Source organism: Stegodyphus dumicola, chromosome 5 (assembly GCF_044657685.1).
Source record: "Stegodyphus dumicola isolate Sdum_Otavi_A_Nest chromosome 5, ASM4465768v1".
Lineage (NCBI taxonomy): Eukaryota > Metazoa > Arthropoda > Arachnida > Araneae > Eresidae > Stegodyphus > Stegodyphus dumicola.
Window position 1 is genome coordinate 52,810,017 of NC_140772.1, and position 27,011 is coordinate 52,837,027.

General features: G+C 32.1%; 1 protein-coding gene across 3 annotated transcripts in view; it reads left to right on the forward strand.

Annotated features, from left to right (window-relative positions):
- Nucleotides 1-6,785: 6,785 nt before the first annotated feature.
- The window catches only part of LOC118201261 (fatty acid hydroxylase domain-containing protein 2), a 40,829-nt gene continuing 20,603 nt past the window's right edge, over nucleotides 6,786-27,011 (forward strand). Inside the window, exons 1-4 of one of the 3 annotated variants that reach the window (XM_085816661.1) lie at nucleotides 6,786-6,876; nucleotides 15,604-15,785; nucleotides 16,720-16,823; nucleotides 23,092-23,213. In XM_085816661.1, the coding sequence (XP_085672787.1) occupies nucleotides 15,631-15,785; nucleotides 16,720-16,823; nucleotides 23,092-23,213 (381 nt within the window). In that variant the 5' untranslated portion in view covers nucleotides 6,786-6,876; nucleotides 15,604-15,630. The other 2 variants (XM_085816662.1, XM_085816663.1) reach the window with 2 other exon arrangements.

Consider the following 27,011-nt stretch of genomic DNA (forward strand, 5'->3'; position numbering starts at 1 on the left):
GATTGGTTATACCTGAGGCCGGAAGCCTGGTCTGTAGTGCTTTGCCCATGTACACATCGATCTATTTCCACTTAAAAAAACATCCTAGAATTGCACAAACTAGGCATCGTGCACAATCTCGGCATTGCGCACTACATTGGCTCTGCCCATGTACACATCGATCTATTTTCACTTAAAAAAATATCCTAGAATTGCACAAACTAGGCACCGCGAACTACATGGGCTTTGCCCATGTACGCATCGATCTATTTTCACTTAAAAAAACATCCTAGAATTGCGCAAACTAGGCACCGCGCACAACCTCGGCATAGCGCACTACATTGGCTTTGCCCATGTACACATCGATCTATTTTCACTTCAAAAAAATCCTAGAATTGCACATACTAGGCACCGCGCACTACATTGGCTTTCCCATGTACACATCGATCCATTTTCACTTAAAAAAACATCCTAGAATTGCGCAAACTAAGCACCGCGCAAAACCTCGGCATAGCGCACTACATTGGCTTTGCCCATGTACACATCGATCTATTTTCACTTAAAAAAATCCTAGAATTGCGCAAACAAGGCACCGCCCACAACCTCGGCATTGCGCACTACATTGGCTGTGCCCATGTACACATCAATCTATTTTCACTTCAAAAAAAAATCCTAGAATTGCACAAACTAGGCACCGCACACTACATTGGATTTGCCCATGTACACATCGATCTATTTTCACTTAAAAAAACATCCTAGAATTGCGCAAACTAGGCACCGCGCACTACATTGGCTTTGCCCATGTACACATCGATCTATTTTCACTTAAAAAAACATCCTAGAATTGCACAAACTAGGCACCGCGCACAACCTCGGCATTGCGCACTACATTGGCTCTGCCCATGTACACATCGATCTATTTTCACTTAAAAAACATCCTAGAACTGCACAAACTAGGCACTGCGCACAACCTCGGCATTGCGCACTACATTGGCTCTGCCCGTGTACACATCGATCTATTTCCACTTAAAAAAGCATCCTAGAATTGCAGAAACTAGGCATCGCGCACAACCTCAGCATTGCGCACTACATTGGCTCTGCCCATGCACACATCGATCTATTTTCACTTAAAAAACATCCTAGAATTGCACAAACTAGGCACCGCGCGCAACCTCGGCTATGCGCACTGCATTGGCTTTGCCCATGTACACATCGATCTCTTTTTACTTAAACATCAGAAATTGAATAAACTCTGCATTGCTCATATACTAAGAAATCTGCTTGCACTTAAAAGAAATCGGAGAATTGCAGAAAGAAATTCGCGCATAAGCAACTCCATTGATTCGCGTTGGAAAAAAAAAAAAAAAAAAAAAATTTCTAGAAAAATTGAGCTTACTACAGGCGAATCAAGATCCTAGTCTAATTGATTTCTCAGCCATACATTTCTTGCAAATACTACCATTCGATGACTTTTTCTGACTAACTAACCAGCATGGCATCTTACATTTTTCGCAGAAAACGTTATCCTTCAATAATCGACAATCCATCAAAAATCCTCTAAAAAGTTCATACTCATGTTAATTCATACATAAAATATCTGTTTCCAAAATTTTACGCTTGTTTGAAAACTCCCACCTTAAATTTTCCTTTATAATCTCCTGATATTTAATTACAACACCACTAACAGCAGTTTTAGAGCAAGCAATAACTAAACGCAAAAATATCACCTCAAGTAGCCAAAAATATATATACAAAATAGTATTCACGGTATCTGAGCGTTAAACAATCGCCAATAACAGTGTTACGAATTGTGTATTTAAGATATTAATTTTAGTAGAATTCTAATTTAAAATGTTGTATTTCCTCCTGCAACGCAGCGTGAGACAAATTTTAAGAGAAATATATACCGGAAAAGTAAGAATACAGGGCACGTGCATTAAACTTTGAGTAAACGGATATGTCGGTAATATGTATTGAAATTGAATAAATGTAACTGATTACTAAATTAGCTGTAACCGTAATTCCATCCTCTTGTTTACATTGCGTTTTGGGTTACCAGATCATATCATTTATCGTCGCTCTTAGCGATATTTCTTTTGTTTAAAATTCCAGGTGGGCTATACTAAAGCTGTGCCAAATAAAAGAAAAATATGTACTTACATTTTTTTGAGTGTTTAACCTATTCTTTACTGATAAGTAACACAATAAAAAATCAGAATCATAATTTAGATGACATCTTTGAAGGAATTCGAAGATATAAATTAAATTTTAAAATGGCGCGGAAATGCACAAATTGTCAGTAACCAATCAGGGAGCTGATTACAGCTCGTTAATGCACAAATTTTCTATAACCAATCAGAGAGCTTAATACATCACGGTTAGAATTAAAATTATTTAAAAATTCATACATAATAAAATCATTTTTAAAAAAAAATGCAAAATTAAATTGTATTTTAATATTTAAGAGCCATAAATAATGTTTAAAACATTAGATTAAATTTATACATATTAAAACAAATTACTTTTAAAGTAAGGTGACATCATTGATTACATCATCCACAACATAAAATTTCATAAAATATGATAAACAATAAAATTTTTATTTCAAATAAAAATGCAAAATTAAATTGATTTTTAATATTTAAAAGCTATAAATAATATTTTAAACACGGAATTTATGCACAATGAAAAGCATTATTTTTTAAATAAAATGACAACAAAGTATCGGTTACCATAAATAACTTATCCAGCAATGGGTTTACCATAAGTTGTATTACTCGCCAAAGGAAAATCGCCAAAATCCGTGCAACCTTCTACCAAAGTAGCACCAAATATCTCACTACGATATAAGTCTCATACACAAAATGAAGATTATGATAAAAAATGATTTAAAATGAGAAATTTTTCAATTTAAATGTAAAATAGCATTAAAATGAAAAATGTAAAATTACATCACAGTTATGTATGAAAACTACATAAATTAATTTAAAAAATAGTTATTTTATCTGGTTGTAAAGAGTGTTTTCTGCCAAAAAACGTATTAACGTGTATAATTCTGACACAACGCTATAGCACAATTTGCCACTTCCGCCTAGGTATAATAGCAAATTAACAACACAAATCAAATTAAACTGTAAGCAACCTGTTGATGCAACGAAAGTAAACAAACGCCAAGAACTAACGCTGTCACCCACATGACGTCATGCGTATGTGGCATAACTTTCTTCCTGCACTGCGCACCGCTCTTGGGCCCCCCTAAGGCTCCTATATACCAGGCTGAATCATACAAGCATCTACGGAGAGAAGGCAACTTTTGGGATCGGAGATCGGAGATCATCATTCGTTAAGTGGTGTTCGACCCGAGGGCCTTTACCACTACATGTTTATCAATCCCCTAAGGACCTGTAAAAGTTCGTTAAATTCCATAAGCTAGAAAAGTCCTGTGCACTTGTAATAAAAGTGCAAAGTCTTCAGTAATGAAGAAGTTGATCAGGGGTGGCGACTTATATCGGCCACAGATGAAGTCTTCGTTGGATAAGCTATAATAGCAACTAAATTTTGGCATATCTTTTACACATTATCATATATTTGACACAGTATCGTACATTAGTAAGATGAAAAGGATGATAAAGATGAAACAAAATCTAGATTAAATAGTTGAAAATAATAAAATATATACAAGAACTACCATCTAACATTATGATGTATAGTTCTGGGCCGTTTATGAGGCTGTTCGATTAGATAGCCGTACTCCCCTATGTTTTTAATAACTTCGTGAGTGGAGGAATCACTTTTTTCGTAGAATTTGAATGTAATCTTTAGTAATTCAGCATCTAATGGTAAAATCTTTAAAGAATTATGGATGACAGTGTTCCTAACGAACCACGGAGAGTTCGAGAGGAATCTGAGAGTTTTACTCTGAAAACTTTGAAGCCTTGCTCGGTTTGAACGTGCAGTAGCTGCCGACGCCGGAGCGGCATATAGAATTATGGGTCGGATTGCCTGTAGATAAAGTGTTCTTTTAGCGTTGATATTTAACTTCGAATATTTGCACATCAGAGGGTATATGCTCATTAAGGCACTTTGTGCTTTGTCTCTGATATAATTAACATGAAATTTGAAATTTAACTTTTGGTCGAGATAAACACCTAGATATTTTACTTGGTGGTCACGTGACACGATTTGTCCGTCCATTGTAATTTCTTCTAAGTCTTGAGGGATATTTCCTTTTTTAAAGTAAATCACTTTTGATTTTTCGGGGTTAATTTTAATTTTCCATCCTTTAAACCAGGGTGAAATGTAATTAATGGCATTCTGTAGTTTATTTCTTGCATGGTATGGATTAAGTGAGTGACATAAAAGTGCCGTGTCATCGGCATAGCATGCAGTGAGAATATTTTCAATATTAGGAAGATCATTAATATATAAATTATAGAGAAGCGGGGAAATTACCGACCCCTGTGGTAAACCTGCGTGAATTTTTCTTGTGGTAGAATAATTATCTTGAATCTTAACTTGAAAAGTTCTGTTCTTTAAAAAATCAGCGATTAGATGGATGATGGCAGGTGGGAAATTATAGTTCATCAGCTTGATGATAAGACCGTGATGCCAAACTTTATCGAAGGCTTTCTCTACATCCATAAAAATAGCAGCAACTACTTCCTTTTTATTAAAATTTTCGCCTATGAATTCTACGATTCGGGCGATCTGCTGAGTCGTTGAGAATCCCTGGCGAAATCCAAATTGATGGTCTTTGATGATGTTATTTTCATTAATAAAAGTGGTGAGTCGAGACTCGATAAGCCTTTCGAAAAGTTTGGCAATCGCAGGCAGAAGACTGATCGGTCTAAAGTTACTTGTGAGATTTCCAGCTTTGCCAGGCTTTTTAATGACAGTTAGAATGGCGTGTTTCCAATTTTTTGGGAATGTATTAAGTCTTAAACATGCGTTAAAAATATTTGTAATAAGAACGATGCCTTTCCTTGGGAGGTATTGCAGGGCCTTATTAGTGATATTGTCATATCCAGATGCTTTCTTTGGATTAAGTTTCTTTATAATTTTCTGTATTTCTTTGGGAGAAGTCGGGTTGTTTTGATTTTCAGGATCTTTGCAGAGGAAATCGGTCACGTGATTGATAATATTGATATCATTCGGGTGTGGGAAATTATTTATATTAAACTGTTGTTCATAGTTATCAGCGAAGAGGTTGACAATTTTCTTATGATCGTAAATTTTGGTATTATTATCATCAAGAATGGGTCCAATATTGGATTGAGTGCTTCGGATAGCTTTAGTAACTTTCCACACAGAGTGGTCGGTGTGCGAAAGACTTTCAATGAAGTTATCCCAGCAATTGTTTCTGTACTCTTGGATAAGTTTTCTGAGGTTTCGATTGGCAGCATTAAATCTTCTTTTGTCTTGGGTGGAGTGTGAACGTTGATAAATTTTTCTTAGTCTATTTTTCTCTGTAATTTTCTTTCTAATATTGTGTGGGAGTGTATAATTAGTCTGTTTTGGAATAAATTTGGCGTGGTTGATGGCTTCGTTGATTTTACTGCTAAGATAGACTGTGGCATCATTAATTTCGCTGTTATTAGTTATTTTAGTGGTAGCAGATATGTTTTCTTCAAGGTGATAAGCATAGTTTTCCCAATTAATGCGACACTTTATAGGCGGAAGACCATGCTTTAAGCCATATAAAGTGAAGCGTACTGGTAGGTGATCTGAAGAAAGTTCATTATCCACTTGGAGAAAAGGTATTTGAGGAACATTGAAGGTAATTAAGATGTCTAATACATCAGAAGTATTTGAGATTTGATGAAGATGCGTAGGTTCATCTGGACCATAAATGTTGATATCAGGGTTGTTGATGATGTAATTATTAAGAATAATTCCGCCTGGATTATTTCGCCTGGAGTTCCAGTTAGCGTGTTTACAATTTAGGTCCCCAGCAATAATAGTTGGATAACCTAAGTTGAGAATATAGTCAAGATCTTGAGTGTTGAGGCTATTGTTGGGTGGCTTATAAACAGCAATGATGAGATATTCTTTATTGTCACTGTTCAAAATACATGCACTTGCTTCAAAGCTCATAAGGGGAAGAGGAAAGATGGTACTGTTTAGGCATTTTTTCATGAGAATAGCTGTACCACCACCACGGTTATGAAGACGGTCAGATCTATAGATGTTGTAGTTGGGAATTTTAAATTTGTCATTCGGTTTGAGGTGAGCCTTAGGTGACTCAATTTTACTAGAATCGAAGAAATCAGGATACCTTGCACTGAATTGATTTGCTGGCGGATTTTTAGTACATGGGTATCTTTTGCTCTTCGATTTTTTTAATGTAGATTATTAATGTGCTCTTGAAGTTTCCCACTAACATTTTACCAATTAAATTTCCTGTAATTTCTGTTGCACCAGCTCGAGAGCCTGCTCTTTTATGTTACAAAGAATTTGAAATGCGCTGCTATCTGATTATAACAGCTTCATAAATTTATGTATCTCAAAATGATTTTAGCACCACTTCTTGAGGGCACCCTCGGATTTGTTACTTTTCGATGGAGGTTGGATCGAAGCCCAACTAGATAAGTTGCCCTTGTTGGATCTCCGTATCCAAATACGCCGGGAATGCACAAACACAGTGTACAGGCGTGGATTTTCCGTTGAAATATGATATCCGAATTTTTTTGGGATTCCATTACTTCCTTTACTTCATACAAGGAAATATTTAAATATGTCTATGAGCGTTTTTTATTTTTTTTTATCATTATTAATAACACTGCAGATGCATAAGGAGTTCAGACTACATTTTACTCAACTCGGCTTAAAGCGCGAACATTATTTGTTTATTTTTTCGTAATTGTTTATGTTATTGTCTACTACGTCTTGACAGGTCTCGTGAGTATTACTACACATAGAATTATTTTGATTTCTATTAACGTCTGTATGATCTGTGGTTTTTGGTTAATATTTTATACCTGTAATTTCTCTCCTAATAATTATGTAAATACATATTAAATCATTATTTAACTCTGGATATTGATTACATTTAGGTAATTTGTATTTCTTACGACGCACTGGAATAGTTGATTGCATGCCTTTTACTTCAGTATAGATTTAAGAAATATGCAAACTTTTGAAGTATATAGTATAATGAGTTTATATTTATTCACGATGTGGTGCTTTCATAAGTTTCTTCAATTTGAAGCATCGATTTAAAAGTTTTCCACGTTTGTAAGTGAGTTTGAGTATGTTAATGAATGTTAAAACTACAATGCGTTCATCAGCCTCAAAACTTATCATATCGAAGAGTACTGTTCAGTTGTTAACTATGTTGTGTATTTTTAAAATATATGTTAGAGTTAAATCTCTTTTGTTAATTTAATTTTTATTAGAGCATAAAATGTTGGTAATTCTTATAGAATAAAATTTGAATTAAAATTCGTGCTATGTATGAAGTATCTCATTTAATGATTTATTCGTTGAGTTAATAACGTTCTTTTTTAAAATTACGATCATGTAAAGTGATCGTGTTAGTTTTTGTCTATTAGTTTTAAAACATATTTTAAATTTTATAACAGTAAAAAAAAATTTTAATTTTATAAGAAATTGTGCGTCAGGTATGGGTAAAGTATCTAAATGGGAAATTTTCTGTATCATATTTGAAAACTCGGTTAAAAAACGGTGTAATTTGTCTGTCATATTACTGCCTCTTGTGAAAGAATGAAATGAAATAATTAATTTTGTCATATTAATAAATTATGTTAATTGAAAGAATTCTTTATATGTAATAGTTTTGTTGGCGTTTAATTCAAAAATAAAAATATTAAGTAAAAATTAGCAATCCTTGAAGAATTCAATATGAGAAAAAATTTAATCTTACCAGATTTGGCAGACATGTTAATGTTTATTAATTACAACAGTTGTGAAATTTTAATGAGAGTCTAAGTTGTATAGTTGTAAAAAGGTTGAACCATTTTAATGACTTATACTTCCTGACAGCAGTTCTCAACCTCTTTTTGGTTGATCTTTACAATATGGTAACTGGTAGTTTGGCGACATTTTGGAGGCGATAAAGGTTACTACCTGGGACTTTGGTAATAATGTGAGCAGTACTCAGTTCCGATTTTGCATGAGGGAAATGAGAGATCATGGGATATGTCATGTGATATTAATGGACAAATTACGGTTCTTTAATCGGAAAAGGGGGGAAATCGGGAAAAAATCTGGAAATTTTGTATTTAGCTTTATTCTGTGTTGTGTGAAACAGTGTTGGTTAATTTTTGGATCCCATGGCCCTAACTAAAGTGAATTCGAAATGGGTATTTAGGCATTGTGATAAAGAGAAGTTTGCTTTTTATTTAGCGGAGGAAGTATGGAGGAAAAATTCGCAGAAAAAATCTTTCAATAATTTTATTGAATGAATTAGAAAAGTGTATCCACCACGTAATCAAGATTCTGAAGAAGATTAGGTAAGTTAGTATTTTTAATTATTTGAGGATATTATTTTTATGCATTGTTCTAAATGTAAGGTGGAAAGGAATTTGGTATTATTGGGAAAATTGTTATTAGCAATGATTTAGTTTAAAGTAATTAGGATTGTAAGGTAATTTTTATTAATTTAATGTATGTGCTCATTTATATTTTAAGTAGTGTTTTTGAATTTAATTATATTTTAATGAAATGATAGTTATTTTGTGAATTTTATGTTTGTAGGAATTTGGTATACGTTTTAGTTGAAGTAAACGTGCATGGAAATAATTTAAATATCTGACACTAAGTATTTGTAATGGTTGCGGTATGAATTCGTTGGTGACATTTATAATATAATAGATGATTTAGAGGTAAAAGTTTTTGGATATCTTATTTATTTTATATGTGGAAATGTTCATATTTGGAAAGGGTAAATACTTTTTCGCGATCAGGTAATTTCATATATGTTCTTTTTACCGGGTTTAAAGATTGAGAAAATTGTCATGTATTTTCGTGAAATTTTTCTAATTTATGAGAAAAAAGCAGTGTACATGGATATAGTGAAGAGTGTGCACAATGCCATTTTTGTGCAATTCTGGGATGTTTTTTTAAGTAAAAATAAGTCGGCGTGTACATGGTTTATGTGTACGTGTTATTTTGAAAAACGCGTAAGGAGTATGGTATTGTGCACTTTTTCCCAATTTTGCAGTGAATATTTGTCATGATTAAGCAGTTTTGTTTGATAAAATTTCTAGCATAAATGTAATTCGGCTAGTAGATTTTTGGAAGAAGTGTTCAGTAGATAAAAAGAAAAGAAACATGTCTTTACTTTGTGAAGACAAAATGGCGGCGGGGGAAAAAATAGAGGGTTGCTGTAGGAGAGTTGGTTGCCAAATTTTCGCCAAAAAATCGCCAAGTTACCATAATGTAAAGATCAACCCTCTTTTTCTTTTCCATACCCCTAAATGAGACAATGTAATTATAGAGCACTCCTAATTTTTTTCCTTCAGAATGTGTGGCAACCTTCCAATATTCTTACATTTTATCTAATAGTGCTATTATTTTAATGCCTTGAAATTAATTTGTCGTGAATAAAGCCAGGACAATATAAATTTTTTTTTTTTTTTTTTTTTTAGAGGATCATTTCAAGGCTGTTTTAAAGAAATTCTCTTTGAAGGGATCTGAAATTTAGCTGCTCACACTCTAAGCTTATGCTGAATGTGAGGGTTATGCGTATATGTCAAAATCACATTCCACAAAATTAGCTTTCTGGCATTATAAATGTATTGGATGTAATGCAGAATAATAAAGTATGCATAATTTTAAAATCATAAATATTGTTATAGTTGAAAGGGAAAGGAAATGGAAAAAAATATTAATTGTTTTTATTACTGCTTAATATGTGATACAATTATTACTATTTATAATATAGTAACTTTTGTTTGGGACAATGACTGACACAGCTCTTCACAGTAAGGATTACATAGTTTTTCATCATCTCTCATAAAGTGTCCTCCTCTTTCTTCATTTGGTCAGTCTCCTTTGCAAAATCAGATACTTCTTCAGATACTACCTTTTAACAATTCGTTTAAATTATTGTTAGTTACAAGCATTTGATCTTCATTATCACAGCTTTCACTGTCATCTGGTGATCATCAAATTCTTCATTTATCATTTTTCAATTAATTCTTTGACTTCTTCTTTTTCCATCCTTGCAAGATCTCTTTCAAAAGCGTGTAGCTTTCTTTCAAATATTTTTATATTGCAAAACATCCTTTCTGCCATTTCCAACCCCCCAAGCTTTGCAGTTGCTTGTTAAGTACATTGAACTGTTGTTCAATGTAAATGTTGTGTAAAATCTGTAGAAAACATACCGTTGTTAAACCAGACCATATCACCCAAGGTGCTACAAAGAAGTGGGAAGCGAAGTATGTTGCAAGTAAATAAACACTCCCCACTAAGCCAAGACCTTGCAAATTTGGCCACTTAAGCTTTTTCTTATGTGTTTAATTGGCTTGTATTTGACGACTGTTTGCCAAAATTAGCGTACTAATTAACAGCACTAACTTCCACAGAGCAGACTTCTTAACATTTTGTTCATTCGATCAAATTTTAAATGAAATTACTCAGCATACAATATAATTTATTTAGACTTGATTGTTTAAAGAACTAAGTACTGAAATAAACTTGAACTGGAAAAAATAAAAATGTGATTGATATACTATTTAAAAAAACGTTAAAACTACGGTGAAGCTTTCAGATTTTATTCTTAAAAATGGTACTTTCATTTTAATTTATGGTTATTTAATTAAATTAAATTTCATAGCAGAAAATATAAAATTGATTCACTGATATATGTTGTGACTTCTTATTATTTTAAAAGTAAAGGAACAAGCATAACATGTACAGCAAATGGCTGCATTCTGACTGTTTAGTTCAGTCTCATATTTGGTATTTCAGCATTAGGCACAGAAATTGCAATCAGCATCAATGAGTAGTTGAAGCTTTAAAGGCACTGAAAATAGTTGAAAAAAAAAATTCTAAAAGTGAATTTTGGGAGTTTGATTTGAACTCATCTATCTTGGAAGAAGGAAATTATATATGAAAAGTAAGTATACCAAAAAAGAAAAAAAAAAAAAAAAAAAAAAAAAAAAAAATCATTTAATTAATTATGCAAAGCAGTCCAATAAAATCATGAAGCCACTCAGAAAGCTGAGTAGTAAAGTTAATAAAAATATGTTTCTAAGGGATAAGATCAACTTACCTTTCGACACATTTTTGCAAGAGCAGTGTTTCCAAAATTGCATTTCAGGTTATTAGAATTTTCATCATTGCAGAAAATGTGAAGCTCTCAAATTAGCTGTTTTCATAGGAAATTTCTTACTTTGCTCTATGTGTAATGTGAATGGTTTCCCTTAAAAGGTCCCCCACTAAGGCATCCTCCCTTTAGGCCAGTGGTCACCAAACTTCAAAAGTTTCTGAGCCTGTACCATTTTTAAATTTTTAAAGTTACTAAAACAATTTTAATTAAACTGCATATAACAAAAAGAAACTGAAATTGAGTTGTACATAAGAAAGAAATTGAAGTGTAGTTAGTAATAAATAACAAATTTAATAAGACACTTTTATCAGACTTACTAACTTAATGAGAAGGATTGAACTCTTTTTTTGCCATTAACAAGTTTTTTAGTGTTGGGAGAGTACGTAGTGGTTGCCATTCGAATATAGTTGATCAAGTATTCATCAAGGGAGTCTGTTTCTGTATTATTTTTAATAAATTTCATACTGGAAAAAGAAATTTGTCACAGATATGCAGAGCTGAACATTGCCTTCACTTTGAGATAAACTTGGACCCAAATTAGGTATTTGTCTTTAGGAATAAGAGGCCAAATATTTTCAGAGCTTGAAGAAAGTGATTTTACAGATAAATTATTTTGAAAATCAGTCACTTCCAACTCTACTGCAGCATTTCTTGAAAATCAACATGCTCCATGACACAAGTAGAGAACTTTTCAGCATCAGTCTCCATAAAAATCCAATTTGACAAATTGTACAACAGTTGAAATCCTTCTGAAATCTCAGAAGCATTTGTAAACTTCACAAATCTGAAATAATTTCAACATATTGTTTATTGTTTTAAGAAGGCGTTGAAGACCCTCTCTTTTGAAGTGTTTGCATCCACTTTGTATGATATTTTTATCCGACAGATTGAGCTTTTTGGAGAATGAAGCAACATCTGAAATTGTTCCGCCAATATCTTTATCCCCACTTTGAAGCTGCAAGTTAAGTTTATTAACATTTCGATGATGTCTGCAAGAAAAGCAAAATTCTGGTAGCCAAGCTGGATTTTCTAGTTCACGAAAGGATTACCCTTGAAATCGTTCTGCCAGTATCTATCCCTACTTTGAAGCTGCAAATTAAGTTTATTAACATTTCGATGAAATCTGTGAGAAAAGCAAAATTCTGGTAGCTAAGCCGGATTTTCTAGTTCACGAAAGGATATTTTCAGAGTTGATAAGATATTTAACAGCTAAAAATACGTTCTGTCCTGTAGAGTGTCCTATTAACGGTATACTCTTATTTTGAAATTATTAAACACCATTCTTTCAAAAATTGTACTAAGGCTGGGAGCAACCCTTGAAAATGCTCTGAAACTCTGCCTTCACTCAATCAATGAACTTCCGTATGAAGCACTAGATCACCATACTGCAGTCTAGTTCATCAGTCAGTGCTCTGAAATGGATGTACTCTAACTTGTTTAATATTTTTATGACTGTTTTCATTGCACCATATTTAAATCTTTGCACACAGTGACATGCATTGATGTATTACTCAATGGCAAGATAAATTTCGGAAAGTTATTGTCTTTACAATGCGGTGTTATGTATCCCTTCTCTCTGCCTTCCATTGCAAGAGCTCCATCAGTTTCTAAGCCCACCAACTTATTTATAGGAATATTTTCAGAGTTGATAAGATATTTAACAGCTAAAAATATGTTCTGTCCTGTAGAGTGTCCTATTAATGGTATACTCTTATTTTGAAATTATTAAACACCATTCTTGCAAAAATGGTCGACTGAGCTGTATCAACTATACCAGTCGATTCTTCGAGTTGCAGGCGAAATAGCTGCAGCAATCAAAGTCAGTTTCAAGTTGTGAATAACATCAGAACTCATAACCTTTTTATTACTGTATTTGCAGAAAGCTGTTCAGATTTAACAGCAGACATTATCTCAGTTTTATTTTTGAAACTATCACATAATGCATCTGCAGCTTCTAAAAATGCAGTTTTGGTTATTTCACCATCTTCCTGTGGTTTCTTATTGTGTGCAGTAATATTTGAATCTTGTAATGATGCCTTAGTTGCTCCTTTATTCTTATTTAATGGTTTTAAAGAAGTTTATTGATCAGCATTAAGCTTAGATTTTAGCTGTGTTACTTTTTCTTCTTTTTTAAGAGCAGAATTCAGTGGGAAATCCTTTTCATTCCATACATGAATGATTTTGAAGTGACATAATACACTTCCATAGTACAGTAAACACACACATTTATCCTTTACTGGGTAAAGAAGTAAACGGTTTCCCATTCTGAAGGAAAGTGCTAAGTTTTTTTTTGCTTGAATACACCATCATTAGAACAAACCTAGTTTAGTTCCAGTGCGTAAATCAAACTATCCAAGTTAGCAAATGTCTCATAGACACATGAAAAACATAATGCGCACAACCTCACGTGTATGCATGCAACTATGATATGAGGCTGACAATGGCAGTTGCACAGGAGAAACAAGCATTTGTTATCGTGCACACCCTCTGTTGTCAGTGTTAGCTCATTGGAGGAATCAAGGTTAGCCAACCGAAGCATTAACCCTTTAACTGTCAAGTTATTTTGATGATTTGGGTACACAAATTGTCAAATTTTTTTATTGGAAAAACCAAATGTAGCCAAAATAAACATCTCCCGATATATATTCGGGTATGACAATACGATGCACTCAAAAAAAAAAAAAAAAAAAAAAAAATTACCCCGAGAAATACTCGGGCGTGACATTTTCGAACACCAGTGCCGAGATTATCTCGGGCATGACAGTTAAAAGGTTAAAAGGTTAACACAATCTATCGAAAATGAGCTACTAAAAGTATCCCCACAAGCTACTAGAAGCTCTTGATCGATGGTTTGACGATCACTGCTTTAGGCAGGTAGTGCTTTGCCATAAGCTATTAAGCAAATGAACTGAAAATGTGAGGCACTGATAAGTTTTTATCATAATTTGTTGCTGTTGGGTCGCAAATTTTATAATTCATCAAAATTTGCTCCGGCAAACTGGACAGCTGCATGTGGCTCACTTCGTAATAAGTATTAGTTTTATTTATGAAACTCAAAATTAAAATTTGAAGAAAATATCTTCACACTAAGATGCTTGTTTAATGTATCAGTAACTTAATGTTTTGATAACAGTATTATGTGTATAGTAATTTCAAAATGCATATAGCACGTTAAATTATCGAAGTAATAAACAGAAGACGGTAAATTTTGTTTTTGGATTCTAGAGAATTTGTTTTAAAAATAGACTTTAACTATTGAAAGGCATATATGTTGGAAATACACTCTACCAATGTATCAATATTGAATTACATCATGGATATATATAGAGTTCCAGATAGCAGTGACCAAAGAAACTGTATTTGATAATCGAATTTTTTGTGATTTAGGGTTAGGTGGGGCTAACCCTCTGTATTTTGATCATTATGTAGTTCTATGTGAAAAATTAAGCAATAGATTTTTATGCAAAACCGTAAGGTATTTTCTCCCTCCTTTATGCATGCCTTTGTGGCCTACTCGATGCACCTTCAAGATGTCCAGGCTTTGAGTCCCAGTAAGGGCATTGCACATGTTTCACGTCTCCTGCTTCAAAATCCTTATTCCCATACAAGCATTTGAAACGCATTTTCAGTGAGTAATTTGAAATTTATGCTGCCATTGTCCCCTTATTTTTATTCTTTGTATGTATTGAGAGTAAAAAGAATTCTGCTGTTTTACTTTTCAAAACACAGCAAACTCCTTAACTCGAATTAAAAAATATTTTTGTTATTATAAATATTATAGCACTTTTTTAATTCCGTTTACTATTTTTAAAATTAGTTGTGTAGCATTGTTTTCATGACTAGCTGTAAAACTGTTTAGCAAAACGGTAATTTAACTCAAACAAACTAATCAATTAGCAAAACGGTAATTTAACTCAAACAAACTAATCAATCTCGAATCCATATGAATTTTTATTTTGCAATTGTTGATTAATTTCGTGCTTGAAAGAGTGTCGAAAAACTAACTTGTATCTTTAATTTTAAATTATAATTAATTTTAAACATGATCAAATTCATATGAACTGTATTTCACTGTTATTTGATTGCTCTATTGAAGAAAAAAGTGGTGTTCATTAATACGCCAAGTTTAGCTAGTTATCGCCAGATGTGAACCAAACTAAAGAAATCTAGCATTCAGGGATCTTAAGTGGGAAGTTCTTTAAACTCCTATCATGGGAGAATTTTTGGCTAAAAATCCACTATTTTTCCATTAGGCTCAACTTAGAATCTTTGCCATAATACATTCTTCTTAGAGGTATGTAAATGTTCTAATCTGCTGTTATATTTTCTAGAATTAAGACTGTAAAAAGGAAAAAAAAATGGCTTTGAATGATCCAGATTGCTGTGCTCCTCCTCCACCAGTTGAAGAAGTTCAAAATCCAAGGGCTAAACTTATTTCATCCATAAAGAGTGCCCTCTTTATCTTGAGCTCAGCCCTCATAATTTTTGTAGCTTTTAGTAATACTTTAACTTGGTGAGTTTTTCTGTTTTATGTAATCTGTATTTAAATGCAGTCATTTTAAATGCATAACTTTTATATATCAGTGTGTCATAAATGTTATAAAATTTTAAAGTACTTGAGTATAAACTAGCATCTGCTGATATACCACTAATATTACCACCCACAATTCTATTAGCATTGCAGCAACCGTAGAAGCTGTACTGAAATCTAAATTCTCTTTCTCTGCCTCTGTTTCTCTGTAGTTATTTTTTGGGGAGGGGGCGGCTAAGGCAAGGAGGAAATGGCTTTTTTTTTTTTTTTTTTTTAAATTTCATTGTTTATTTTAAACAAGTTAAAGTAAGTGCATATCTTTCTTCACTGCATCATTTCTCGCTAACTCTTTTCCTATAAAATGCTCTGGAGATAATTTTTTTTTCTTTGTCTTTCATTAATTTTTAATGTATTTTGCATAATGTGTCAGCCATTAAATGAAGCAGAAACAATCCACTATTTTCAGACATGGGGCATTTTTTTTTTTTTTTTAATATAAAAAATTACGAGGTCTCCAGTTGTCATGCAGTGAAACTATGTGACAGAAAACATGTAATGGAAATGCTGACAACTGCTGATAAATTGTTACAATAAGAACTAGTAACTGATTTATGAGAAGTCACTAATATTTTTAATCAGAAGAGTTCATATTTAGACTGTGACAAGGTATAGAGAATAAAAATCCACTTAATGCAATTTGAATGCGATTGCCAAACAGTACATGCCTAAAACAAAAACCTATTTAATCGGTCTATTGATGTCAAAAGTATATCTCATTGCTAAAATATGCCAGTATATTGTTAATGGTGTATTGACAGATATTAATTAATATTGAAAGGCTATTTTAAATTATATTTGTATTTCCCAATACAAATTGTATTGCACATTAATGCCGACTTTCTGTTTTATTATTCAGGCATCTTCAACACTTTTGGGGTGCTTCAGGTGATTTTTGGCAAAGCCAGTGGAATAAAATATGTCATTTATTTGGTTCAGATAAATATGTCATGGGTGTTTGGGGTAAGTACTGCATTATAATCAGGAACTGTCTTCTTTAACTTTATAAAAATTGAAATATTTTTACATCTTTTTAATGTTTTTATATTTAATAAGTATGAAAGTTTTATTATTTGCATACTCCTGCAGTGAAACATATATGTAAACCTACATCCACTCTCAGTGACACTGATGCCATTGTGATGATGTGTTAAATTAGCTCAGTCTATCACCAGGAAGGTACTACCATTTGAGTCTCAGAATGGATAACTGTAAATGAAACTTTAAGAGAATAATTTCAGAAATATTAGCACCAGAAGTCGTAGGGCAAAAATGGTCTTGAAGTTAATAATTGCATATAATTAAAATAAGTGCTGCTGTGTGTTAAAATGTTTGCTTTAAAACAAAATATAGTTATGAGAACTTAACTGTAAGCAGATAAAAGTTAAAGAAATTATAAAAACAGTGCTTGAATATAAAAATAAATTGTACTCTTCTGTTATTGGGATGTGTTATTAAGGTGTTTACTTAGTGATGAAATATGATTTAATTACATATCTGAAAAAATAAGAGCTTTTTCATTTTTATCATATTTAGCTGGTACATTCTGATTAAGTGTATGCCATCTTGTGGGCTTTAATCTGATGGCCATTTGACTGTGGTTACGTTAATGCTAATCGTCCAACATCTTATTATAGCTATATGTTCTGTAACAGCATATGCAAGAATCTACTATTCAGTGTCTATATAATAGATGCTAATACATTATTTAATAGAATCTCTTGTAATGATATTTGAGTGGTAGAGAACTAGTTTACAGTAGCATCCATAACTTATAATCAAGTTAAAAATTTTATATAACAAAGAAAAAATTAACTTGTAAGCATATTTGAAATTTCAGTAACAGCTTGTTATCATACGAGAAAATTAAATAAAAAGTATACAGTCAAAAGTCGTTAATTCAGACACCTATAATCCGGACCTCAAAGCTAAAAACTTTCTGGGCATGCGCTTCATTGACACATGTGCATAGGCGTTTACGCGTGTGCATAAGACTTTTTACGACTGCGCATATGCGTGTGCGCATGTGCAGAGTACGTTTTTGCGTGCGCGTTTTATGTATAATGGACGGTATAAGCTAAAATTATCTAATTATCTATTTCAGTTAATGTTGATGATTGCGTTGTTCCTTAATTTTTGAACTGGATCCGGCTTATTATTTTTTGCAGACTGTAAGGGCAGTACTATAAAAGTAAACTTGAACTTTTGATTATGTCAAACAGAATTTCCGATTCTGGAGCTCCCAAAGGATCGTACAAAACGAAAGTATGTTTCGATGTCCAACAAACAAAAAGTGGAATTGCTGCAAAAAATGGATAAAGACATGAAGAATGTGACAAAGAGGTTAGTGAAAACGAAAAAATTTCGATTGACAAGTTAGTCGGTATTCTCGGCACAGCAATTAACGGGACTTGAACAGCGGAACTTTGTAACTGAACAAGAAATTATGTCTGTTTATAGAATTAAAGAGAAAGTATTATCACATAAAACGAAGCAACTGAAACAACTTACATTGAAAGAAATGTTTAATAATGTAAATAAATAAATATTAAGCTTTTTTTTTTTTTTGGTAAATTTTGATACCCTTTAGATCATAATTGTTCTTTATTTCATAAATTGCGGTTTCATATTTTTAATTTTAGAATTTTTGCATGCCATCTTACGAGATTTAAAGTGATGATCTATAATCCAGAAAAATCGATAATCCGGAATCGCTGAAGTCCCGACGAGTCTGGATTAACGACTTTTGACTGTATTAACAAAGATGATAAAAAATGATAAGTAAATTTAAAATGCACAAATGTAGATACCGGTCTTTCTCTGCTTTCTGATTACATAATAATTTATTTGAATTGCAGCACAGATGAGAGTAGTTTAATATTGATTTGAGAGTAAACATGAATAATGTGAAATATCATGGAATTTTTTTTTAAATTCAAGTAATGAAAATGTTAATTTGCACTAAAAGTCTTGTAACTTCAAAATAGTTTTAATATGCATGCTGATGTAATCATTTTTATTCAAAAGAATATTTGCATATTTGGAAAGATCCATCATGGTACCAAGAGGAAGCTTCAAAATATTAAATAACAAAAAATTCACAGTTGAGTTATGTTTCTGAAAATAAGAGATAAGGGGAAAAGTGGAGAGCTGAGAGTGGTGTGGAAATCAAAGATATCATGTTTTAACTGATCTGGATAAATTTATAACAAAAATTTGTAATTACATGATTTTTATTTAATCTTTTGATCTTATGACAACTGAAATAAAACATTAGTTAGCCACTGATCTTGAAAACTCAGAATATTAGAACAATTAACTGTGAAGCATTTCATAAATTATGGAAGCAAATTGAATAGGAAAATACAAGGAGTGAAAATCAACCACACTGAGCCAAAAAGATGCCAAATTTCAAGACAACTTTTAGCCAATATCAGTGTACACTTATATTATATCATCTTATTTAATTATATTATGCAGATTTCCTAATTCAGAAGTAAGCAAGTATCTTTTCACTGTTTTTCTGTCAGTGTTCTAGTATGGTTTACTATACTTTTCAGTTCTATTTATTTTGCTCTTGTCCTGTTAACTAAATAATTTTATCACTTGAAGGAATTATTTGGTTAAAAGTTCCTGTCATATAAAGCAAAATTTCGAGAATGATTAGCATTTATATATTGTAAGCCACGTGTCATATACTGTCTTTGTAATTGTGTAATTTTAAATTAAATATAGGTAAGGAAATTGATATATAAATTGGACATGCATAAAAATGTATCTTAAAGTATTTTGTGTTATGGCTTGAAGTAAAAATTAAATTTTGAGTTTGAAAGAAGTTCAGTGAAACTTTGGCTCACAAATTTATTTCATTTCTAAAGCCTTTTTTTTCGTCTGAAAATTTCAACCTAACTATTTTCCGCATGGGAGTTAATGTAAAATGGGATAATCTGTTCTTGGACTACAAATGATTGCTTATTTAAACTTTACAATACTTAGTGCACAAATTCATAGCACAAAACTAATGGAAATAATTAAAAATCTAAGAAAAAAAAAAGACAAACATAAAATTAAATGGATAAAATAGATGAAAATTTTATTTTATTTTGTTATAATTATACAAAGGGGAGTGAATGGCAGTAAGGATAAAAGGATCATGAAGACAAAAGTAAGATATGTCACTGTTTGAATGAGGTGTTCCTATCCATAAAAACATAAGGTAATTGGCTTCCTGGAGCATCTTTCATCTTTCTTTGTCTCATAGTAACTCTTGATCACTGGTTGGGATTTGCTGGCTCTCCATTTCACTCAAAATTTGTCCTACATGATTTTTTGCTGTTCATATTTTAATATGTCTGTAGAATGAGATATGGCATTATCATTGAAAAAGCTTATGCTATATTGCTACTGGTTTATTTATGAAATGTAAAAACTTTGTGTCTTGCCCCATTTTGAAATATTTTGCAGGTCAGAGAACTAAAATAATATTTTCTTCCTTTCCTTTCCTCTTAAGACATTTCCTTCACAGTCGCTGTTTGTTGCTGTTTCCGAAGCCCTTTGGAGTTATGTCTTTTTAAGGTAATTTTTATGGTCCTCTAGTAACTCCACCAGATGTGTTCATTGTTAACTTCCAAACCTGAGTCTAATGACCCTGTACCATAAACAGTAAAAGTATTCAAAATGAGCTTTCAGAATCTGTGCGTGCAACACAATATGACCATAATTTCCTTCAGTTAGTTCCAAATCTTTTACTGATCACTCGTATTCCTACTGAAAAGTTCCAAAGAAGTTTGTTGTGTCACGAAAATGTATGTGTGATCTTTGCCTAATAGTTGCATGGCAACTTATGATGTCAACGAAATATATTTATGTGGCAACCCAGGCAGCACATGTCTGTTTCTGGCGGTGTGCACTGTCGATGTTGTATGATGCCAAGCTTGTGCAGTTCTCTGATTTTAAGTAAAAACAGATCACTGTTTAGATGGGGAAAAGAACAGCATATAAAAAGAGGATTTCTCGAAAAAATTAAAAGCTTTATTTTTAAAGCTTTATTTTCTTTCTTTTTTTTTTTTTCTTCCAGTTTTCTTGATTGATTGCTTTTGTAGAGTTCTTAGTGTGCTGCCATTTAGTGCTTTAAAATGGCTATTGCCTTTTGCACATAAGCTTGGGAAAAATGAATCACAAGCGAGTTTACGAAGGCTGTTTAAAGTCAACAATGAATTTGAAATTTTTCCTCTCATGTATATTCATAATGTGTGCTGTCATTATTGCACAGATGCAATTAGGGTATACTAGCAACTTGGAGAGTTGACGTTTTGACATAGCAGTCATTGCCTTTGTTAATGTGTCATTATTTAGAAAGGAAAAAATGTCGTTGAAGTGCCTGTTCTAAAGAAGCACACTGTAGTTAATGGTCCTGTCAATCCCTTGCTGCCAGGCTGTATTAACTTTCTGAGTGTTATGACCGGCCTTGTCCAGTCATCAGAAGTTTTGCTACTTGGCATATATTAGCTTATAATTTAAGTATTTTGCTTTCTTACTTTCTTTAATAATGTAAATATCATCTTAATGAATATACATTCATGAAAATACAGACTAAAATAAGTAATTTACAAATTCAATTAATAAATGCTGTTTAAATACTGGTCTTTATGACAGATCTAAAATCCTGTGGCGCTCAGAGGGTTAATGAGAGCTAGGCAATGGAAAATAGTAAGGTGATATTTCCAAAAGTCCCTGAGTATTAGTTCTGTGCCACAGGTTACCTTAAAGCACCTCTGAAAAGGATTTGTTGCCTACTTGAATGTTCGTAACTCTGGACGCTGTTTATCATGCAAGGCATATTTTGTTCAGATAATTTCGTCAGAAACCAAATTGTTTGTAATTAGAGGAATTTGCAATCTGAGTTTTCAGTATAGATGAAAAACTTGATTCTTAATTCTTTTTTATGCAAATTCCAGTCTTCGGTTGTTACAGTATTGTCTTGTAGCCATATTAAATTTTTATCTAGGCATGTAAAATATATACAAAAGCATGAGGAATTTGTAATTGATCATTGAAATTATCATCACATTTTTATTCATGAATAATGCCTATGAGAGGAAGAAACATAAAGTACTTTCCTGTTGATATTGCCAAACTTATGCTAGTAATCAGGCTGAATCAATCTGGCTTTATTTAGTTAGCTAATGGAGAAATACAAGTTACAGATATAGAATGTAATTTTAGAGTTCTAAAAAAAGCTACATTTTTATTACAGTTTATCATGTTGTAGTACCATTTTTTATTTGCTTTCAAATAAATTCCCATATTGTGCTCATTAATACACACTATCTTGATGTCAAGATTCTGTAACTTTGAAAATACTCCAGTGCATGCTGTTCTGCAGAATACATGTTCTAAATTCTGATTATATTTTCAAAATGTAAAGGGGGGATACAAAGACATAGCAGTTGGCTTCCATTTTTCTTTACAAAAACAAAATTGGCTTGTGAAGGAACCTCACCGAAACTAGTCCTGTGAAAATTTTGAAAATATAACGCTGATTTTTGTTGTTTGACTTCTGGATTAGTATTTGTTCCACGTGTTATTGTGTCTTAATTAGTCTGTTCTCCTGGAAACAATGTACTGCTAACAAAGATGTAAAATGATCTGTTGGAAGAAACATATATTTAAACCCATTTTTAATTAAAAACTTAAGTCACTGTCATTTTTCCCTCTTGAGTTTTTTATTATCTAGTCAGTTGTTTGGTCTATGCAGAATGAATTAAATGAAGGCTTTATTGCAGCTAGAAGTAATGAGATATATGTGTTTCTTCTTTTGTTGATTTGAGAATGAAATGCTATTTCATAATCGCATATGAGAAATCAAATGTGTCATGTTTTATCTTCATTTTCTGTAAATTAGGTATTTTTCTAATGATCTCTATTAGACTGATAACTATGTAATAACATAGAATTAAAAATACCTACAAAACTTTTTCTGAATCCCATTGAATTAATTAGTGTAATAGACTATTTATGCAGTAGTTATGTTTTTGACAAATAGAAATTTAAAATACCATTTTCAATTTCTGTCTTTATGTGAAAGTAATAATCAGAATGATGAGAAATAGTGCCTCAGTTATATAAAATGCAATGTTTGTATTCCTAAGATTGTAAAATGTCTGTTAGTTATTTTTTATTTTCAAGTTATAGAGCAAAGATATAAAAATATTTGCTTTTGTTAATACAGGTACATTTTTAGTGACTTTCTTTGTGTACTGGTGTGTTGGATTGTGTTACACTGTAATTGACTTGACTGGAAAACCAGCATTTGCACTTCGTTATAAGATTCAAGATAATGTTTCATATCCAGTAAGTGTATTTTGAAATATGTATAGAAATACACTATATTTTTATGTTATGTGCACATTGTAACTCTGCTGTGGATCCCAAGACATTGTGGAATCACAGTTAATGCATTTGCTGATACTCTGGCAAGGCTGGATCTGCCCTTCCTGAACCCCATCATCCTGTTTGCTATCAAAGTGCTAAGAGAATCATTGGAACCAGATGTGCAGCTCATCTTCAAGAGAGGATTGGGGACTGTGTGAAGGGGAAGATTGAGGTTTCCTAATGGAGAATCCCATTCCGTGTGACCTACCGATACCTGCGACAAAGACATAGCAGTTGACTTCCATTTTCTTTACAGAAACAAAATTGGCTTGTGAAGGATTCATTCAGATTACATGAAACTAAGGTGTGTTAGTGTGTTATGAGTTTATCTGGAACTGGCACTGAATCACACTGTTTAGGGTTAGTTTTTATTTATCAAAAATGGTCAAGAAGAATATACATAAATAGTAAATGTAATTGTAATACTTTTGTATGAGAGAATTAAACATTATGATCAGACAAAATTAAAAGTTACTTTAGATTAAAAATTGGACATGACTGCCTCATGAAACACCTACACAGATTTGCTTTGGCAGATTCTCCATCTTGCCCATTATGTCATGTTGATGACATGTGTGGTGACTATTTGGACACTTGTTCTGGATCTAATGAGATGGCAGCAGCTAACACTGTCAAAAATTATTGTAATTTTTTAATGTTTCTAAAATGTATTGGGCTGTCTGTCACTGACTAATGTTGGTCATGCCTAGATCTGGCATAGGATAAAAGAAATTTTATGTGGAAGTCAAGAATATTTATTTTTATATGGAGATAAAGTTGGGACTGTTGAAGTTTGGGAGCAGCATACATATGAGTTCAAAACTATTTACAAATATTCTTTGATCACAAAAATTATATATAAGTTAAATAATTGAAAAAGTATTATTTTTATTTTATTTTTTGGTAATTTAAAATTTCCAATATTTGACTCTTTATTCCTAACCTCTGTAATCTTTGCTTGAGGTAATTCCAGATGAGTATTATGATGTACTGTTTCACTATCACATAATTGGCACAGTAGTCACCTCTCCCAGTTTTTCATTACAACTCCAAATTTTCAATATTTTTCCTTTACTAAGAAAAATGTTTCACAACAATAAATGAAATTTCTTGAATTAATGAAATTTAAAACTGTGCAAATTTCATTCTCTACTACTTAGTATTTTTCAGCATAATGTTTCTTATTAACCCTCTCGCTGCGCATCCCGTGATTTCCGCGGGCAACGTAAAAGTAGCAAAATTTTTGCACCCGCGATTTCCACGTGGATGAATTTTTGTCGTTTATTTAACTATGCAACACGTTCTTTCCTCGTTCAAGATTTCCTGTCGGCTTTTCTGTGATGTTTAATTGTTTATTGAGATGTTGACTAACAGATGCTGTTAGAAGTCCACATTTCTGCCAAATATACAAAAATACGTAATACAGTAAAAAGTCGTTAATCCAGACTCGTCGGGACTTCGGCGATTCCGGATTATTGATTTTTCCGGATTATAGATCATCAATTTAAATCTTGTAAGATGGCATGCAGAAATTCTAAAATTAAAAATTTGAAACTGTAATTTATGAAATAAAGAACAATTATAATCTAAAGGGTATCAAAATTTACAAAAAAAAAGCTTAATATTTATTTGTTTACTTTATTAAGCATTTCTTTCAATGTAAGTTGTTTAAGTTGCTTCGTTTTATGTGATAATACTTTCTCTTTAATTCTATAAACAGACATAATTTCTTGTTCAGTTACAAAGTTCCGCCGTTCAAGTTCTGTAATTGCTGTGCCGAGAATGCCGACTAACTTGTCAATTGAAATTTTTTTCGTTTTCACTAACCTCTCTGTCACCTCCTTCATGTCTTTATCCATTTTTTGCAGCAATTCCACTTTTTGTTTGACGGACATCGAAACATACTTTCATTTTGTAGATCCCTTGAGAGCTCCAGCATTGGAAATTCTATTTGACATAATCGAAAGTTCAAGTTTGTGTCAACGCGGCGCATGCGCAGAAAGTTTTTAGCTTTGAGGTCCGGATTATAGATCATTTCGGATTATGGGTGTCCGAATTAACGACTTTTGACTGTATAGCATTTTGCGCATGCTTTTCAGAGTTCAGAGATGTCTAGCAGGAAGCATTTCATGAGTGATTCCTGATGATATTTCCAACACTGTTAGTAGTTCTGACTCTGATTTCAGGTACATTGAAGGTAGTTATAGCGAAACTGATGAGAATTTCTCGGATTCCTCTGAAGATAGTGATAAATCTGAAAATTCAATTTCTATTGAAAACGTTCGACAGTAGTGCAAAATTGATATGCAAAATATTACATTATGCAAATATTTTCATTAGTATACATGTTTTATCTTTGTATTTTAAAAAGTAATCAAAATTTAGGCAATATTAATTTAAAGAATTTTCCTTTTATATCATTATTCTTCAATTTAAGTATTCTGACAACCTTTTTCTATAATCTAATTCTATATTGAAAAAAAAAAAAAAAAAAAAAACACTTTTACAATAAATTTTTGCATATTTTAACTCTAAAATATATGTAGGTTTGAAATCTGTAATAAAAAAATACACAATTTTTGAACCTATTTTGATAAAAAAAAAAAAAAGTATGCAGCGAGAGGGTTAACCCTTTGACCAGCACTGGATTTTGCTGAGAAAGCCCACATTTTCCAAAATTGCCACAAGAAAGAGATATTGTCTTGATTTTAATGCCAAATTGCCCCTGGTACTTTATACCTGGGTATATGTATTTTTAATATATTGCCTTAATTTTTTTCACATATTTCAACATGCATGCATATATCCTTTCTTAAAGATGTCATAAAAATATTCTAGGCCATATATGCCTAGAATATACTGGATAGAGGGTTAAAAATTTAATTTGATCTGAATTATCTTGATGTGTAGATATTTGTAAAGAATTTTATAAACAAATATTTAATCCATTACTACATGTATTTAATGTTGTTTTATATCTAATGCAGTAGTACATTTGTAAGGCATTTGCTTCTTCATTACTGCTTGCCTTTGTGTTGTAACTGGAAACTAAAGATGGACAAAACCTTCTTTAAGGGATCAGATCGGAACCATTCTCTCACTGAAGTGAATCAGTTCTTTTTAACGATTCACCACTCACTAGCAGTGATGTTGATGAATTTGTTTGGAACAGGCATGGATCAAGAGTGTTGTGCAAAGATGGAAGAAAAGCAGAAAGAATTGAACAAGGAGTGTAATTGCTAGAACCCACTCTACCAAACCGCTCATTCCCTGGACTGGTTTCTTTCAACTATACAATGAGATTCTTTAAAATAAAACCAATTCTGGAATAAAAAAGTGCTGAAAATTAAAAAATAATGAAAACTAAACTCACTTTTGTTAAAAATTACATTATTTTATTACTATAATTGATATTTTGTCTCTACTACAAAACATAGGGTAAAAATAAATTTTTAGATTGGAGTCAGATACGTTACTGCATTTGTATATTTCCTGCTCTGAAATAAACTTAGTGACTACACATTGCTTAGTGCATCCGTAGGGTTTTTTTTTTTTTTTTTTTTTTTTTTTATTTTATTTGTTTATATATATATATATATATATATAAGTAAATGCATTTCTTCTCTTCTCAAGGATTTTCTCAGTATAAAAGTGGAAGAAATTATGGTATTTATATATTATCCTGTCGACTGTGAAAGCTGGCAAAGATCCTGCTAT